The following is a 19809-nucleotide window of genomic DNA, read 5'->3' as shown; positions in this document are numbered from 1 at the left end:
TTGGAGATGCAGATTTTTGCACAGAAGTTAGTCATTAAATCATGGGCACTTGATTAAATATCTTGCTGGGGGTGGATTATTACACATGTAGAATTGCAACACAGAAACGGGCCTAACTGTGCCACAGGAGTTGTGTGATCACCTTGGATATCTCGCACCTGTGTGATTAGGCTGGTGCATTTTGGTATCCTGGCCTGAGGGTGTCTACAGGGTGTACTTTCAGGGCAATAATCCAGCTTCTCTTTCATTCTGCAGCTCTCCGATAACCTCAGCTCCTTGGTGTGGTCGACCTCCCACCAGCACGCATCCGACTTGCTCAGCGTGAACGAAGAAACGTTTGTGGATTGCCATCAATTCGGCTTTTGTAAGTGGATTGCAGGGATTGCTCGGTGCAGAGTTGAGTAGGGGTTGCACTGTTGCTATTGGGTCTTTACAGAGCCTGCTGCTTTCAGTTGCCTGGCATCAGCAATTAAAGGGAAGATGAGAGTTGGGGGAAAACAACCAGCAATGCTGTTTGTTAGTGAAGACCTTCCAGGTCTGAGCAGGTATCGAATCAGGCTGCAGCTAACACCCATCCATGTTGGCAGAAGAATCGTGCAGCAAGATGCTGCCCATCTTGCTCCTTCTCTCTCAGTTTTTGATACTTTCTAATATCTGCAGCTAGCACAGCAACTACCTGCATACTCTTTCAGAGTGAAAACCCTCTAATGCTGTGGCCCTGGCCAATAGGTGGCAATGTAGAGAAAGATTCTGAAGTATTCCTCAACTTGTCTGTTACGTTCGTCAAGTACCCAGGGGCAATGCATCAATGGTGATTGGAAAATACAGGTACTCGATACTTGCTGTATCAAGTTTCCCCTGCAGAATGAATACTAACGGGGGGGGGGTAACAAAATAGCAACAACAGAGCAAGAGTCGCCACCTTGAGAGGAGTGATAATCGGTAGAAAAGGACCATAGCCTCTGTTTGCTGTAAATTTTAGTTATTTTGTCTTAGTGGAATTCTGTGGAGAGACACTGCAAGTCCATTCTTTTTGCTTTCCAGCACAAGGTTCTGTTCTCAGTTGGCAGAGCTCAATGTAAAGACAAGGTGGAAATTCAATCCAAATCTTGGGTCCACGTTCATAGATCCCTCAAAGGTTGCCACGCAGGTCGATAGGGTTGTTAAGGCTTATCGAGTGTTGGCCTTCATTAGTCGGGGTATTGAGTTCAAGGAGCCGCGAGGTGACGTTGCAGCTCTATAGAACTCTGGTCAGACCACACTTGGGAGTATTGTGTTCAGTTCTGGTCGCCTCATTATAGAAAGGACGTGGAAGCTTTAGAGAGGGTGCAGAGAGATTATCCAGGATGTTTGCCTGGATTGGAGAGCATGTCGTATGAGGATAGGTTGAGCGAGCTAGGGCTTTCTCTTTGGAGAGGAGGAGGATGGGAGGTGACTTGATAGAGGTGCACAAGATGATAAGAGGCATAGATGGAGTGGACAGTCAGAGATTTTTTCCCAGGGCGACAGTGGCTAACACGAGGGGGCATAATTTTAAGGTGATTGGAGGAAGGTGTAAGGGGGGTGTCAGGGTAAGTTTTTTTTTACAGTTAGAGTGGTGGGTGTTGGTGGAACGCACTGCCAGCAGAGGTTGTGGGGGCAGATACATCAGAGACATTTTAAGGGACTCAGACACATGAATGATAGAAAAATAGGGGGCTATGTGGGAGGGAAGGGTTAGATATATCTTAGAGCAGGATAAAATGGTCGGCACAACATTGTTGTCCGAAGGCCTGTACTGTGCTGTAGTGTTCTATGTTCAAATACTGTTATTTTTACAAGTCCCTCTCTTTTGAGGGTTGACTTGAGCTGCAACATGGCTCTGCAGGGGAACTAGTCCTCTAACTGTGCTGAGACCAGTGATTATGCGCATGTCAGTTGATTGTTGCTGGCTGTTTATTCTCTTAAGGAACACAACTAAATCTGCCCATCACTTGGACAGTCTTGGGCATGCACTTCCCTCCCTCCCTGCTGCTGCAATGTTATTTTGAGCTGAATAACTTTTATGTATCCTTTCATAGATATTTGAGCAATTTTCTTGAGCAAGGAAATATATTCCTGTAGTTAAAAGCTACATGTAATTGCACAATTGGAATTGAGTCCAGTCGGGCTAGGCATCTTAAGTCAAGTGAGATAACTCAGCATTATAGGATATTGTGGCTTGTTTATTATTTGGTATTATTGCATTTCTGTACCATCAGAGGTGGCACCTTTCGGATGAGCCTCTACATAGAGGCTTTATCTGCATTCTTGGGTCTTTTGTAAAAGATTCCATGGTACTATGTGGAAGAGCAGGAGGAGCATTCTTCTTGGGTCCAGGATGACATCTATCCTTCAGTAATCTCTCACTTAAAACAGATTTTCTGATCACCTCACATTCCATTTGTGGGAGCTAGTTGTGCAAGTGATCCACTGAGTTTCCCCACATTACAGCAGTGTAATCTTCAAGAATAGTTCATTAGCTTTAAACTGCTCTGGAACATCCTGAAGTCAGGAAGGGTGCTTTAGGCGCACAACCCATCTTTTTACTGCACTCCAACTACATCGAACTGAATGGATCCACTTCAAAACATTTGGCAATTGGTATGCGAAGACACAAATATTCTCTTCAGGTCAGCAGGGTGGTATTGCATCACCAGGTCACACTTGTGAAGTCGTATGGCCAGAGCTCTGCTGGTACGATGCTCTGACTGCTTGTGGGAATGGCCACTGTACCAATCAGTATGTATGGCAAAGCCCAACATAGAACGGTACAGCACAGGGCAGGCCCACAATGTCTGCGCCAACCATGATGCCAAATTAAACTAATCCCATCTGCTACACGTGGTCTATATCACTCATTCCCTGCCTAAGTGCCTCTTAAACATTGCTATCATATTTGCTTCTATCATCTCCCCTGACCAGTGCAAGCCAGGCACCTACCCCTCTCTGTGTATATAATAATTTTAAAAAAACTTGCCTCTCTCAACTCCACCCCCCCCCCCCCCCCCCCCCCCCACCCCCACCTTAAACCTATGGACGTCAATACCAATTTGACGTTTCCACCCTGGGGAGAGAGACTGGCTCTGTACCCTGTCTATGCCTCATAATTTTATATTTTTCTATCAGGTCTCCCCTCAGCTTCTGACACTGCAGAGCAAACAATCCAAGTTTGTCCAACCTCTCCTTGTCACTAATACTCTCTAATCCAGGTGAACCTCTTCTGTGCCCTCTCCAAAGCCTTCACTTTTCTGTAATGAGATGACCAGAACTGCGCACAAGTCTCCAAATGTGGCTTAAACAAAGTTCTATACAGCTGTAATGTGACTTGCCTACTTTTATAGAACGCCCCGACTGATGAAGGCAAATGTGCTATATGCCTTAACACCTAATCTACTTGTGTTACCCCCTTTCGGGGCGCTATGGATGCTTGCAGGAATTTGGTTGTAATGTGTTGATGGGCAATAAAAGACGTGTTGTTCCTTGAGAATGATTATTGATCTGGTAACCACTATCGATTGATGTCTGTTACAGTGGACTAACGAGAATCACTCTGAATTCGTCGCTACTGCCAGCTCCATGTTCAAGACGGCATTTACGTTCCTGAATGCCACGGGCACGTCGGCACGCCAACTGCCACCAAGTGTGGCTCGCATCGACCCAAAGAGCAGGCTATGTTCCCACTTGGGCTGGGCCATGCCACCGAGTATGTTGGATCGCGAGTTGCCCTCATCGGGTCAGATGGTGGTAATTTCTCTGGTCATCTTGAGGGCGGAGGTCAAGGAAGCCTGCTTGCTGCTGCACCTTGGCCGATGCTGTCCCCTGGGACAGGCGCAAGACCAACTGAGGATGGCTCTTGCTCTGATTTCTGCAGCAGAGCTTTTGATCTTTGCTCTGCAGTGCCTCCCTGTGGGACGGCAGAAGTCTGCAGCTGCCCTTTTGAATTTCTACTATTTGTTTGAAAGCTTGTGGTCTGGATCTCTGCAACACACAACCGGTTCTGATGAAGGTCTCGACCCGAAACGTCGACCATTTCCCTCCGTAGATGCTGCTGACCTGCTGAGTTCCTCCAGGGCCTTTGTGTGTTGCTCCATACTTCCAGCATCTGCAGTCTCTTGCGTCTCCATCTGGATCTCTGCTCCTTGTCAAAACAGTTTATCAGGCTGGCTTGGCCCTGTAATCTGGAACTCCCCACCTGAAAGCTCTCAACCTCTTCCCTCCTGAAGCCCTGGTGCTTGACGAGCTTTCTGGTCACCAGTTTTTAACATCCCTTTTATTGCTGTTCCAAATTTAGTTTGATAATGCCAGAATATTTTTATGATGTGAAGGCCAGTGTTTAAATGCAGGTTGTTTAATTTAAAAAAAAATAAATGCTTGCAGTTGGTATAAGAGCATTGCACTAATGGGCAATAGAATCATTTCCGATATGTTCATGCGTGGTGATTTGTTGAGTAACCACATTGCTCAAACCAGTCTGCATTTAATTTGTTAGTCAGCGTCTGGGGATGGACATCTGATGTGCAGTGGTAACCAATTAAATGTAATAGAACTTTGAAGATTTAAACAGTGTGGAAGCTGTCTTTTCTTTGCCGGTGGGGGTGATAGGGCAAAAGGTCATATGGAAAGTTGGGTGTTCTAACTGTTTTAAAAAGAAAATTCCCTGTTGATATGCCGTGAATTCTTAAACAATTCTGCTAAAATAAACACAAGCTTTCAGAACAATTATTAATCACTGACATAAGTGACATGAAATGACATGCAAAGACACAAAATTACTATAAATTACACAAGTAGTGCAAAAAAAAAATAAGATAGTGTTCATGGACCATTGAGAAATCTGATGGCAGAGGGGAAGAAGCTGTTTCTGAATCATGAGTGTGGGTCTTCAGGCTCCTGTACCTCCCCCCTATTGGTAGTAATGAGAAGAGGGCATGTCCCGGATGGTGAGGGTCCTTTGTGATGGATGCTGCCATTGAACAATACCATCTCAAGTAATTCTGATGTTAGATTCTAATTTCACTTTATTGATCAGAAGTGGTGCAGATGGTTGCCTTAATGTGATGTGGTCATTGGGTCCATGACCTGTCGGCACATAGTTTCACAATTGCATTAAATTCTCCCTCCCTCCCTCCCTCTCTCCCTCTCTCTGCAGTGATGCTGCCCACAGAGTCACCCATTGGCAGGCCAGGGAGTCAACCTGGGCTTTGGGGACGTGGCCTGTCTCTCTCAGCACCTCAGTGAGGCAGCCTTCAATGGCAAAGACCTAGGTAAGAGTCTCCTTGTGTTGTGTGAGTGTTAATTCGACTACTTTTTGTGGAGCTGGGGACCAGAGAACCCCTGGTTATCTCTAATTTCACAAATAATCATCTAAATGGACTTTGAAAAGTGCAGCATTACATGAGTTTATTGAACCAAGGATACTCATCGATAATCACATGAATTTTCACACAGCGCAGTTTCAAGATGAGTGGTTATCATTTTAGTAAACATTCTTTTGCTCAGGTGTTGAGGGTAGGATTGTAAATCTAGTTCAGGGGCTTGTGGATGTTCAATCTTCAAATACCCTTAGGAATGTGATAAATGGATTTTTGGGATAGAAAGGAATTGGAGGACGTGGAGATTGGGTGGGAAAGGGCAGCACAGTGGTGCGGCAAGTGGAGCTGCTTCCTCACAGCTTTGGCTTTGATCCTGAGTCAGAGTTCTACAGTGTAGAACACCCTTCGACCCACCAAGTCAGTGCTGACCATCATGCCTCCACTAATGTCTATCTATTCTAATCCTATGTCTGCATTAATTCCATATCAGTCTATGCCCCCGCCCATTCAAGTACCTGTCCAGATGCTCTTAAATGTTGTTACTGCTCCTGCCTTCACCTGCTGGCAGCTCATTCCAGACACCAAACTACTCTTTGTGTGAAAAATTTAACCCTTTGATCCCCTTACCATGGGCAATGCACACCTATTATCTACCCTTTCTATGCCTCTTATAGTTGTATATACCTCATGTTAACTCTCAGCCTCCATTGAAAACAGACCCAGCCTATCCAATCTTTCCTTTTACCTCGATCCCTCCAATCCAGGCAATATCCTTGAGTCTTTTATAGAACATAGAACATTACAGCACGGTACAGGCCCTTCGGCCCACAATGTTGTGCCGACACTTTATCCTGCTCTAAGATCTATCTAACCCTTCCCTCCCACATAGCCCTCCATTTCTCTATCATTCATGTGCCTATTTAAGAGGGACATTGAAGAGACTAATGTATCTGCCCTCACAACCTCTGCAGGCAGTGAGTTCCATGCACCCACTACTGTAAACAAAAAAAACCCGTCATCCCCCTTATACCTTCCTCCAATCACCTTAAAAATTATGTCCCCTCGTGCCTTTTATCATCTTGTACACCTATTGTCACCTCTAATCCTCCTCTCCAAAGAGAGAAGCCCCAGCTCGCTCAACCTGTCCTCATAAGACATGCTCTCCAATCCAGGCAGCATCTGTAAATCTCCTCTGCACCCTCTAAAGCTTCCACATCCTTCCTTAATGAGGCGACCAGAACTGAACACAATACTCCGAGTGTGGTCTAACCAGAGTTCTATAGAGCTGCAACATTACCTCGCAGCTCTTGAACTCAATCCCCTGACTAATGAAGGTCAACACACCATACACCTTATCTGGCGTAATCGCATTCTTCCAGTCGCATGCTGACCAGAACTGCACACAACACTCCTTGTGGTCTAACCAACGTTTTGTACAGCTATAACAGGGCATCCCAGCTCTTGTACTCGATGCTTCGGCCAATGAAGGCAAGCATGCCGTACGCCTTCCTCGCCACCCAGTGCCAACCTCTGGTATGGTTTGTGTACAGTTTGCATGTTCCCTCTGACTGCATGGGTTCCTCCAGATGCTTTAGTTTCCTTCCGTGTCCCAAAGACCTGCAGGTTAAATTGGTTGCTGGTGAAGTGGGTGGTGAAATCTGGGGGAGTTGATGGAAATGTGGGAGAACAGGTTAAAGGGAAAGCTAATGGGGGAATGAAACTGATATGGACTTGAAGTAAATAGCTTCATAAGGAAGTGTGGAAAAGAGTTAAGGTCATAATCTTGTGGAACGGTGGCCAGGCTTAAGGGAATATATAGACACAAGAGACTGCAGATGCTGGAATCTGGAGCAAAATACAAACTGCTGGAGGAGCTCAATGGGTCAGGCAGCATCTGTGAAGGCAAAGGGATGGGTGATGTTTCAGGTCAAGACTCTGCATCAGGACTGGATAATACATGGACAATACATAACCTTTGTCCTGTTTCCATTTTAATGTTCTTACTAACTTTTCCCGCTCTCTTCGCTCTCCAGCAGTGGCTGAGTGTGAAAATTGGTAAATTGGTTTATTATTGTCACATGTACTGAGGTACAGTGGAAAAACTTGTTTTGCATGCCGTCCATACAGATCATCTCATTACAACAGTGCATTGAGGCGAGTACAAGGGAAAAACAACAATAGAATGCAGAATAGTGTTACAATTACAGGCAGACAATAAGGCCATAATGAGGTAGATTGAGGTCAAGAGTCCATCTTATTGTACTGGGGGACCATTCAATAGTCTTATAACAGTGGGATAGAAACTGTCCTTGAGCCTAGTGTACGTGGCTTTTCAGGCTTTTGTATCTTCTGCCCGATGGGAGGGGGGAAAGAAGAGAGAACATCCAGGTGGGTGGGGGTCTTTGATTATGTTGGCTGCTTTACAGGGGTGGTGAGACATGTAGACAAAAGATGAGTACCTCCCTTTGTAGGAGAAATGTGTGTCTGTGTTCCCCTGAAACTTGGCTGTTACTTGTGTATGTCCTTGCAGCATCACTGGTCTGGTCCCCGTCAGCCATGTTAACCAAGGAGCTGGCTCAGGCCTTTATATTCCTGCAGCATTGCCTTGGCAGGCAACACCATTTTCAGCACCACAACTGACATCAGCTCAGCACAGACTAGAAGCTGAAGCTAAACCTGGCACCTTCATGCAACAGCACTACAATGTGGATGAATGCTTTACCAGTTAACCATCCATGAACTGCCTTTAGGCCAGATTTCAAACCATAGGGATGCAAATAAGTGCAATTTATAATCTACACGATGATGCTGGAGGAACTCAGCAGGCCAGGCAACATCTGTGGGGAAAAGCAGGCGGTCAACGTTTTGGGTCAGGACCCTTCCTCAGGACTGAAGATAGGAAAAGGGAAGCCCGATATATAGGAGGGAAAAGCAGAGCAGGGGTTGTAAGGTTCTAAGCTGGAAATTGAGGTGCTGTTCCTCCAGTTTGTGTTGAACCATACAGCCTAACGCCATGAATATTGAATTTCCCACTTTAGGTAATCCCACCCCCCCCCCCCCCCCCACCATGCTTATTCTCTTCCCATTTCCTAGCCTTTTTTTGTCTACTTTTTTTTCCCCTTTCTCTCATTACCTTCGACCCATCCCCCGGTGGATCTGGCCTCTCCCCTCCTCCCCCACAGCTACCTATCACTATCTCTTACCTGCATCTACCTGTCACCGCCCTGTGGCCCACTCTGTCTCCCCTCTTTTGTCCACCTATCACTGCTCTGCTTTCCCTCCTATATTGGGCTTCCCCTTTTCCTATCTTCAGTCCTGAAGAAGGGTCCTGACCCGAACATTGACCGCCTGCTTTCTCCACGGATGCTGCCTGGCCTGCTGAGTTCCTCCAGCATCAATCGTGTTTTTCATCTAGATTCCAACATCTGCAGTCCTTTTTTTCTCTCATTTATAGTCATTTCATGGCAGTCTTCAGTCTATTACACAATGCTTTGCCTCTTCACTAAAGGGTGCCTGCACTCCTGAGCAACACTGCCTCTGGAGCTCAGCTCACTTGCTATGTTTTGACTACTCCATCACAGTCTTCCCTTGTTCACCAGGGTCCATCGAACATCTGAATGCATTTGAAAACTGAGCGCCAGAGGCAACAATCTCCCCATCATGGCTGCAATAGACATGCTGAAGAGGGCTGTATTCAACCAAAAGTACGCCCGTGGTCTTACTGAGGAGTCTTGGCCTGCAAGCAACAAATGCCCTTGCACCCATTAAGGTAATCAGTGACACCATTCTGCTGTTGCTGTGAGGATACAAGATGAGGGTTTTGATACTCAAAGTCATTTACTGTGGTCTGTAAGAGGCCAGGTAAGCTTGGGCTGGCCCTGGAAGCAGAACATTTGCTCTTCAGTGTTAAGGGTTTACGGGCAGCTTGTGGAACGGTTAATGCTGCCCACAGCTCCAGCGAACAGGGTTCAATCCTGACTTTGGGTGCCCTCTGGTATTCTCTTGGTGTTCCTCCTGCTTCAAGATACGGTCGGTGAACGGGTTGCTGCAAATCCATCCTTGGGGTAATTGGCAAAAGAGAATCAAACGGAGCTGATGGACACATGAAAGAATGTGGTGCAGGAGTACGAGGGAATGCGATTGCTCTCGGAAGCTGGCACGCACGCAATGGGAAGGCACAGTCTCCTATGTTCAAAGTGTAAGGTAACATCAGCGTAAAAACCAGTGCCTGATTATATAACCACTCAATATATTAAAGCAATGAGTGAGCTGTGGAGGAACAGCAGGCTGGCAGCATCTGTGGAGGGAAATGGGCAGCCGATGTTCAGGTCGAGACCCTCCACCTGCACCTTCGTAGGCAGTCCTGAAGGGTCCTGACCCAAAACATTGACTGCCTGGTTTCTCCACAGATGCCGCCTGGCCTGCTGAGTTCCTCCAGCATCATAGTGTTTTTCATCTAGATTCCAGCATCTGCAGTCCTTTTGTTTCTCTCCTTTATAGTCATTTCATGGAAGTCTTCAGTCTATCACACAGTGACCTTCAGCACCGTCTGAGTCTACTCGCACTGCTTGCACACCACTAGAGGTTGTCTTCTAATGATGTTGATAGAGGTCTGTGTGGGTGGTTGTGTCAAGACTTCTGGCCCAGTCATTTTAAGGGCCAAGAATTTCCTTCAGCTGAGAAGGAGAATTTGAAACTGGCTGGAGTATGATTTTTCTTTTTAAACAAAAACTTTTCTGTTTTCCAGGAGCAGATCATGGCGTTTGTCAGTAAATGAATCGTATTCTGCAACTGCTCCAGGCCTCGTGTCTCCAGAGGATGCTGAGAGTGCTGGCAGCTAGAAGCTTTAAGTTCCTGCTGTTTGACCTGTAGCATTGAATTATAATCTTTTGTAATTTATTGATATTGAATACGTGGTAAATATAAAAACTGGCTTGTACAGCCTCAATTTCTTACCCTCCATTCAGGTGTGGTCTTTTTGTGGCATATTGGTGACACTGGTCAAGGTCAGCATTTATTGCTCATTTCTGATTAAGATTACAGAGCTGGGCAGTGCATATAGTAAGGTGCTCCCATGGTGGTAATAGAACACGGAACAGGATCAAGCCATGTGGCCCACCCTTGCTGTGCTGACCACAATGCAATCTAACTAATCCCATCTCCCTGCACTTGGTCTCTATCCCTCCATGCCTGTTCATGTCTGTCTAAATGCCTCTTAAACATTGCTGTTGTATCTGTTTCTGCCACCTCCTTTGGCAGTGTTTTCCAGCCACTTGCAACTCTGAAGAGAAAAAAAAAATTGCCTTCACATCTCCTTTAAACTCCCCCCCCCCCCCCCCCCCCCCCCCCCCCCTCCCCCCCCCCCCCCCCCCCCCCCCCCCCCCCCCCCCCCCTCACCTTAAGGCAATGCACTTCTAGTATTTGACATTTCTACCTGGGGAAAATGACTACCTACCCCATCTATGCCTCCAGCAATCTTATATGCTTCTATTAGGTTCCCCTCAGCCTCTGACACTCCAGAGAAAACAGTCGAAGTCTGTCCAACCTCTCCTTGTAGCTAATACACTCCAATCCAGGCAACATCCTGCTGAACCTCTTCTGCAGAGACATAAGAGATTCTGCAGAATCTGGAGCAACACATGCAAAATGCTGGAGGAACTCAACAGGTCAGGCAGCATCTGTGGTGGAAAATAACCAGTCAACATTTCGGGTCAAGATCCTTCTTCAGGATTCTTTATAATAGGTATCTGAGATCCTTGTTGGGGCCAAACTGGGAGGCCTGGAAACAGCTGTAAGCCATGTGGCTCATGATGGTGGGGGAGCCAAGTGCCCAGGAAGGACACATGGCTGTGGAAGTGAGTCTGGGTGAGCACGTGGTCGAAGAGCAGTAGAGATCACAGAGGGGGAAGTGCCTCACAGAACTCCCGTCGAAGAGAGGAGGAAAGCTTCTTCAGGGTAGGTATCCCTGGAAGAGACTGCCAATGGAGCAGCAAAATGGGGAGACGAAATTCTGCAGATGCTGGAATCTGGAGTAACACACACACAATGCTGGAGGAACTTAGCCGGTCAGGCAGCATCTATGGAGGGAAATAATTAACAGTTCAGGTCGAGACTCTTCATCCGAAACGTTGACTGTTTATTTCCCTCCATGGATGCTGCCTGACCTGAGTTCCTCTGGCATTTCATGTGTGTTGCACCTCTTCTGCACCCTCTTCAAAGCCTCTACATTCTTCCTGTAATGCAGTGACTGGAACTGCACACAATACTCCAAATGTGGCCTAAACAAAGTTTTATACAGCTGCAACATGACCCAACACCCCAACTGATGAAGGCAAGTATACTACCTGCTGCCTTTACATGTGTGTTGCCACTTTCAGGGAGCTATGGACTTGCACCCCAAATCAATGCTTGCACAGGTGATCAGGTATCTCCCTCCCTATCTGTGGATCTGTGTTGTGTCCAGCATGAACTTGCACATCTTCCAATTCATTATCGAAGGTTTCACTTGGTTCACAAGTTCCACATCTGAGTGCTGTGGATTGTTAGTGATGAAATGGAGGCAAATATGATTTTGTGTGGGGTTTTGGTCAACTTTATACCCAGAAGCCTGAGGTGCATTGCCTGGGCCACCCAAACCAAGGTGATTAGTATTTGAAACGTGTGAGCACTCAAAGATCGTTGCTGCATTTTAGTATAAATGTAATTATTGTACCAGATAGCAGCTTGTTTCTCGTTCATGTTTATGGATCATTTATGAAGAGATTCTCACGCCAAAACAGCAAAGGTATTATTTCTACCCCATTAAATACATCTGGAATAAACAGATCGGGTCCTGCTTTTCATGTTTAGAACAGTTCAGTACAGCACAGGAACAAGCCTGTGTTGAGCTGAACTAATTAAGATGGTAATTAAATGCCTAACTAAATTAATCCCTTTTGCCTCTACAATGTTCATATCCCTCCATTCTCTGCACATTCATGTGCCTATCCAAGAGCCTCTTAAATTCCACTATTGTATCTGCCTGCACCACCCCTAGTAGCACATTCCAAGCATCCACCATTCTGTGTGTGTGTGTGTGTACACGCACACATCTTGCCCCACACATCTCCTTTGAACTTAACCCCTCTCACCTTAAATGCATGTCCTCTAGTATTAGACATTTTGACCCCTGGGGGAAAAAGATGCTGGCTGCCTACTCTATCTGTGCCTCTCATAATCTTAAAAACTTCTATCGGGTCTCCTTTCAACCTCTGCCTCTCCAGAGTAAACGCAGGTCAGGAGAACACACACCAGTCCTCATTGAGGGGTCAGCAGTGGAAAGGGTGAGCAGCTTCAAGTTCCTGGGTGTCAACGTCTCAGAGGATCTATCTTGAGCCCAACACATTGATGCAATCATGAAGAAGGCACGCCAGTGGCTCTACTTCATTAGGAGTTTGAGGAGGTTTTGTATGTCACCAAACACTCTTGCAAATTTCTACAGATGTATGGTGGAGAGCACTCTGACTGGTTGCATCATTGCCCCATGTGGAGGCTCCACTGTGCAGGATTGCAAGAGACTGCAGAGGGTTGTAGATTCAGCCAGCTCCATCACAGGCACAACCCTCCCCACCATCAAGGACATCTTCAAGAGGTGATGCCTCAAGAAGGCAGCATCCATCATTAAGGACCCTCACCACCTGGGCCATGCCCTCTCCAATGTTACTACCATCAGGGAGGAGGTACAGGAGCCTGAAGACCCACACTCAACATTTCAGAAACAGCCTCCGCCGTCAGACTTCTGAACGGTCCATGAACACTACCTCGTTATTCCTCTTTTGCACAACTTATTTTTGTAGCTTATAGTAATTTTTACGTCTTTTTTACGTACTGCTGCCACAAAAACAAATTTCATGACACATGTCAGTGATGATAAACCTGATTCTGATCTGTGTAGCCACTTTCAGGGAACTATGGACTTGGACCCCGAGATCCCTCTGTACATCAACACTGTTACAGGTCTTGCCATTAACAGTGTACTGTCCCTTTACATTTGATCTCCCAAAAAGCAACCCCTCACATTTGGCCAGATTGAACTCCAGTATTTAGTAACTGTCCCTGATGAAGAAATAGGCTTTGTTTAAGGGTCCAGAATGGCTTTCTTTTGAACTCTGCCCTATTTTACACCAGTAAAATGTCCTACGTTATTGAAGTGTTTTAAAGTACGTCAAGTTTATTTCAAGGTTAAATGCAGTTGTTGCCGGCTTCTTGTGTGCAAACCAGGGGAACATCACACCAGCTTCTTGAAACAGAATCTTGACAGTTTATGATCATGTTCTCGCAGCACTATGTTTTTGCAGTGTTCCTTCAAGTTTTATATGGATCTCCACTTGTATAGCTTTTTAATTCTATTAATAGTCCAGAACTGAGGGCAGACAGGTAAATTTGGAAATAGTTTTTGAAAGGAAATTCTTAGTATGATTTTTTATCATGGAAGAAAGGCAGCATTTCATGTGCAATTTGTTTTCAAACACCAATTAAGCAATTGCAGAAAAGGTGATTGAAGTTCTTCTAAGGTTTGCGAGCCTGTTGATAAATCCTGGGCTGAGTCAGTGAACTGTTTCTTCCCCTGCATGTTCCAAATGGAAATTTCTCATAGAATCTAATAGAACAGTACAGCACAATACAGGCCCTTGAGCCCACAATGTTGTGCCCACCTTTAAACCTCGCCTAAGAGCATCTAACCCCTTCCTCCCACATATCCCTCTATTTTACATTCCTCCATATGCTTATCTAGTAATCTCTTGAATCTGACCAGTGTACCTGCCTCCACCACCGCCCCAGGCAGCACATTCCATGCCCCAACCACCCTCTGGGTAAAAAACCTTCCTCTGATATTTCCCTTGAACTTCCCACCCATTACTTTAAAGCCATGCCCTCTTGTATTGAGCATTGGTGCCCTGGGAAAGAGGCACTGGCTGACTACTCTGTTTATTCCTCTTAATATTTTGTACACCTCTATCATGTCTCCTCTCATCCTCCTCTCCAAAGAGTAAAGCCCTAGCTCCCTTAGTCTCTCCTCATAACTTGCAGTGTGGTTCATTAACTACACTTTGCCACGCACAGTTCAGTGAAAACGCAGTGCCTCATTTGTTTAGTAAATAAATTCACCTTCTGTCTCCTGTAAGAAAGCAGCTTGTCATGTCTCAGACCCCATGTTGCAGGCAGAATCTCGAGTGTAATGACCAAACATTAGACACGATGCTACATGCCAGATTTTACATCATCAGCTTTCCAGACTGAGATTGTGACCCTACTTGAGCCTACCTGTTGTCTATCTTCAAATAACTACAGGACAGTTTGCCTAACATCTTTCATTGGGGAAAATGCAGGGATCTGTGGTTAAGAAGGTGTTAGCAGAAAAGCATAAAACAGTCAAGCAGTGGTTCTATCAAAGGGGAATCATGTTCAAAAATATTGCTGGTTCCTTGAGACTGTAACAAACAAGGGAGGTAAAAGGGAACTAGTAGAATTATATTTAGATTTCCTAGAGGTATTGCATTAAAGTTACTTCTAGAGTGAATGGGGTTGGGGATAATTTATTGGCATGGACAGGGGAACGGCTAATTTATTGAAAACAGTTGGAATAAATGGGTCATTTTCAGATTGGTGATCAGTAAATAGTGGGGTGCCACGGGGATCGATGCTAGGGCCTCAACCATCTATATTGGTAACTTGGATGAAGGGACCAGGTAAACTGTAGCCAAATTTACTGATGCTGCAAGAATATTATGTGAGGACACGACTGTAAAGAGATCTAGATAGGAGCATGGAACATAGACACATGGAGTCGCCTGTTGGGACCTTCAAGGCTGCTACACCATTTCCTATGATCATGGCTGATTCTATGATCTCAATACCACATTCCTGCTGGGTACCCATGTCCCTTGATGTTTCGTGTCTAGAAATCTATTTATTGCTCAAGTATATTAAGCAACTTGGTCTCCACAGCTTTCAGTGGTTGAGAATTCCACCGGTTCATTGCCCTCCGAGTGAAGAACTTGCTCCTACTCTCAGTTCTAAGTGTATTGCCCTGGATCCTGAGACTGACTTGTTCTAGACTCTAGGGAAAACATTCTCCCTGCATTCAATCCCGATAGAATTTTATACATTTCAATGAGAGATCCACTCTTTCTTCTGAACTCTCGTCATTGTCCACCCAATCTCTCATTATCTAACAGTCCCACCATTCCCATAACTGGGTAGGTTAAGTGAGTGGGCAAAAACTTGGTAGGTGGAGTATAATGTGAGGTTATCCACTGTGGAAGGATTAAAAAACAAAATATTTCAACGGAATGAAACTCTAAAAGTCAAAGTCAAGTTTATTGTCATATGCACAAATACATGTATGTAAAGATGCAATGAAAAACTTACTTGCAGCAGCATCACAGGCACATAGTGTAATATAAGCAGCATTCACAAGAACAACATAAATTATACACAATTTTTACAAGAATAAACAAAATTAGAACAAAAAAAGGTCAATTTTATTGCAAGGTGGTCATATTGTTGCTAAACTGTAATGGTGACTAGGGTTTTGCCGGTTGGTCAAAGGGAAGTAGCTGTTCTTGAACCTGGTATTGGGGGACTTCAGGTTTCTGTACCTCCTGCCTGGTGGTAGCTGCGAGAAGATGGCATGGCCCAGATGGTGGGGAATCTTTGATGATGGATGCTGCCTTCTTGAGGCAGTGCTCCTGTAGATACCTCCAATGGTGGGGAGGGAAGTACCAGTGATGTATTGGGCAGAGTCCTCTACTCTCTGCAGCTTCTTACTTTACTGCACATTCGAATTGCTGTACTAGACCATGATGCAACCGGTCAGGATACTTTCAACAGTGCATCTGCAGAAGTTTGTTAGAGTGTTTGGTGACAAGCCTAACCTCCCAAGAAAGTAAAGACACTGGTTGGTGTGCTTTCCTTATGATTGCATCTATCTTCTATGTGCTATAAATGTTGTGATATAAAGGTATCTGGAAACTTAGTGCCTGAAACACACAAAGTTAGCATACAGGTGCAGCAAGTTATTAGGATAGCTAATGCAATGTAGTATTAAAATAGTGAAGTCTAGATACAACTCCATAGGATGCTGGTGAGTCTGCATCTAAAGTACCATGTACAGTTTTGGTCTTTTTATTTAAGGATGGTTATACTTTGGAGTCAGTACAGAGAAGGTTCACATGGTAAATTCCTGAGAATGAGTAGGTAGGTCCTATTCTCACTGAAGTACAGAAGGACGAGAGGTGATTTTATTGAAACACAAGATTCTGAGGGAGATGGATAAGGTGGATACCAAGAGGATATTTCCCTTTGCGAGGGTACTAGAGGACGTTGTTTCAGGATAAGGGGTTGCCCATTTCAGATGAAGATGATGAAAAGATTCTTCTGAGCGTTGTGAATCTTTGGAATTTTCTACCTCAGAATGCAGGAGAACAGAACAATTGATATGTTCGAGGTGACATTTGACACACATTCAAACTACGAGGAGCTGAGGGAGCGTGGGAAAGAGGTGTTGAAGCCAGGATTGGATTGGCCTTGATCTATTGAACGGTGGAGCAGACTCTTGGGGCCAACTAGCTTGCTGCTGATAGAGACAGTATATGATTGATTAGTCTTGTACTGTGTGGCTAAATCCCTGCAGGGTACAATATTCAGTACTGAAGCAGCGTGGATTTTTGTGCACCACTGATCGGGGAACATTTACCTTTAAGTCAGTGGATGTGAGGAATTTGGCAGAGCTGGGATCCCAGTACTTTGCTGTAGCAGGTCCCAGGGTCTGGGTTGACTTGGAAGGCATTGATTTTCCCCAGAATGTTGCAAGCTTTTCCAAAATATTTTCTGACTGCCAATGGCAACAGTTCACTCTATTCATGATGTTTATTGTGGGCCACCTCTGTTCCACAAAACTGCAAATTTAGCTTTTTATTCCTGTACATGAAGGTGGAATGAAAAACAGCTGTCTTAGCAGCATTGGGTTTCAAGGCCCATATTAACTATCTCCAGGGGAACGTGAAACATTAGCTTCCAAGCCACGTTCATGAATTAGCACTGAGTTTAACATGTTAAGTAGGATAACTACTAGATTAAAGATTCACTGGTTCATATGGTTTCTGAAAGGGTTCCCTGCCTATAGCCAGTTGTGTTCCAGAAGCTAAAGGGCTCGAGGGGTGTTTCTGGTTGGCTGTGTAGTGATTTCATTTGCAGCACATTGCAGCAAACAGCCCAGCTTTAATTCCCTTGCTGGTGAACTATGTACTTTAAGAAACAGCTTGAATACTTTCATTGATGTCCTAGTTCCTAGACTGTTGGGGAAACAATGTCACAAAGGGGCCATTTTAGCTTTAAGGTTTGCCCACGTGCACTGTGAAGTAGTTTCACAATGCACCTGGAAATTGCATCGTGCCAAATTTGACAGCACTTGCATAATAAAGGAGGCTGTGCACTTAAAACAGATTCGTTTTCAGGGCTAGGTTGTGAGAGCTTGAATGGGTGCTAAAAGCCGATGGAGAGGGATGCAGATTGTTGCTCTTGTTCTGGTGCGTATTCTGATACCATGACAATAAGCAGCATTTACACCATCCAATATTGTTTAATTTAAAAAAATTGAATGTTGATACAAAATATTTAACATACAACTGAATTTACACGAGTTACTTGATGTCTTTAAAAATTGTCAATAATTACAAGTGATTCTTTGTACAAAATATTAATTACAGCCAAAGGTAAGTGCAATACACATTTCAAAAATAAGTATCATTTTGTTTCACAGGAGCTAGAATGAATTCTGGAATATAGAGATCAAATACAGTTGCAAGAAATTTGCACACAACAACCACTTGCTAAAAACACTCTCCTGCTTTTCAGAACCCTGAGCTTTACTTGGTTGAAAGCTGTGCTGCAAACAGGTTAGTTTTAAATTTCAGAGTGAAGTTGCTGAGTGAGAAGAGATATCAGTATAACAAGTTACATTCCCAGTAGTGTGGACCAGATCAACTGTAAAATTGTTTGAGCCCAAGTCTCGTCAGTACGTATAAAAAGTGGTTATTGTAATATGTCCAGTTTAGTAATTTTCAAATATAGATCAGATGCATGAAATATCTCATTCACAGGACAAGGAGAAACACTTCAATTGAAGTTTTAAGCCAGGTAATTTAAAAGATGATTAGTCTTTCCAGTGTCACTACTAATTTGATAAATCAGCACCTTGAGACCTCAAAAGTGGTATGTTTATTGTATAAGTCAACTTAGGCTGGATTTTGCATCCACTGTACCAATAGAAGTACTTTATTTGAACCCTCCACAAAATTTTTTTAAAAATTGCATTTAAATTGATACATCGAGGCTGAAAGGTGGGTCACTTAAAGTTACAACTAAAGTCCAAGTGATCATATCAGAGGAAGAGTGATTCTATCCTCAATTCCACTCTTTGGCCTTTCTCTGAACCCTTCTCCCCCCAACAGGCAGAGCAAATGCAGAGATTAAAATCTGAGTGTGTAAACTAATCTTGTTATTAGGCATGCAGGACTGTCAGAGCAGCATCTGCCTCTTCTTCACAGGTAAAGTTAAACTTCTCCCTCTTCACTACTTCCATCTGCTAGGAGAGCCAAAAGTGTTCAATAGGAAGGTTTCACAGCCCATTGCCTCAACTATTTAAAATGATATAAACATTTTAAAGATTGAGCTTCCATTTAAGAAAAATTTAGATTTGATCAAGTCTAGCATAAGTTGACATTTTTGAACTTTAAGGAACAGAACTTCATTTTCAATCTTTCAAGTAGAACACTACTAAGTATTAACTGTTTACTGAAGACTTGAACATTTCTTGTTCCTGAATTGCAATAATTGGGCAGAGTTCTGCAATAATTATCAATCTATTCAGGGATTTTGGGTCCAAGAAATATTAGTATCACCTGTTGTTTCCATGGTTTTATTCTTCCAGTCATTTTGTAACAATGATGAAAAATAACCTTTGCCCCACTTCTTCCTCACGTAACAATGGGAGAAATGACATAAGAGGACCATCGAGAAGCATCTTTTTTTCAGTTGTTTTCAGTGAGAGGAATCAAAGTTACTTTCTTGCTTGCCTGGCAAGAATAAATCACTTTCAAGTAGCAACACAATTATGTGCATCAGTAGCTTCATGATTTTTTTCCAATTCAGGGTGCAGTCTTCAGTGACTGGATGAAATGGAACGCTGCTCCCAGTGCCCAGCTGGTTTCGATATCAGTGACTTTCTTGATCAGCTGAAAATAATGGTAAAGAATGAGAATGTCATCACAAAATAAGCCTCCGCCCAGAACAAGGTCACTTGGGGGATAATTGAATGTGAAGAGCTGCCACCATTGATTCTTCTTTAGAAAGCCAGCTAGGTAATAGGCAAACTAAATTCTGCATTGAAATTCACAAGGTGACTTCCATTTAGCTTAAGTGTACAAGTGGCCCT

General features: G+C 44.3%; 2 protein-coding genes across 2 annotated transcripts in view; one reads left to right on the top strand and one right to left on the bottom strand.

Moving 5' to 3' along the window:
- Positions 1 to 10550, top strand: part of coq6 (coenzyme Q6 monooxygenase) — a 28163-nt gene extending 17613 nt beyond the window's left edge. Inside the window, 10 exon segments of the mRNA XM_052019215.1 lie at positions 256 to 345; positions 347 to 364; positions 3553 to 3688; positions 3691 to 3754; positions 5171 to 5184; positions 5187 to 5285; positions 7864 to 7945; positions 8975 to 9020; positions 9022 to 9102; positions 10081 to 10550. Of these exon segments, the coding sequence (XP_051875175.1) occupies positions 256 to 345; positions 347 to 364; positions 3553 to 3688; positions 3691 to 3754; positions 5171 to 5184; positions 5187 to 5285; positions 7864 to 7945; positions 8975 to 9020; positions 9022 to 9102; positions 10081 to 10110 (660 nt within the window). The 3' untranslated portion in view covers positions 10111 to 10550.
- Positions 10551 to 17935: 7385 nt separating this feature from the next.
- Positions 17936 to 19809, bottom strand: part of entpd5a (ectonucleoside triphosphate diphosphohydrolase 5a) — a 112837-nt gene continuing 110963 nt past the window's right edge. The window contains 1 exon segment of the mRNA XM_052010522.1: positions 17936 to 19609. Coding sequence (XP_051866482.1) covers positions 19523 to 19609 — 87 coding nt within the window. The 3' untranslated portion in view covers positions 17936 to 19522.

The sequence above is a fragment of the Pristis pectinata genome, chromosome 1, assembly GCF_009764475.1.
Source record: "Pristis pectinata isolate sPriPec2 chromosome 1, sPriPec2.1.pri, whole genome shotgun sequence".
In the NCBI taxonomy this organism is placed as follows: Eukaryota; Metazoa; Chordata; class Chondrichthyes; order Rhinopristiformes; family Pristidae; genus Pristis; species Pristis pectinata.
Note: the sequence above shows the minus strand (reverse complement) of the source record. Positions and strands in the feature narration are given on the sequence as shown.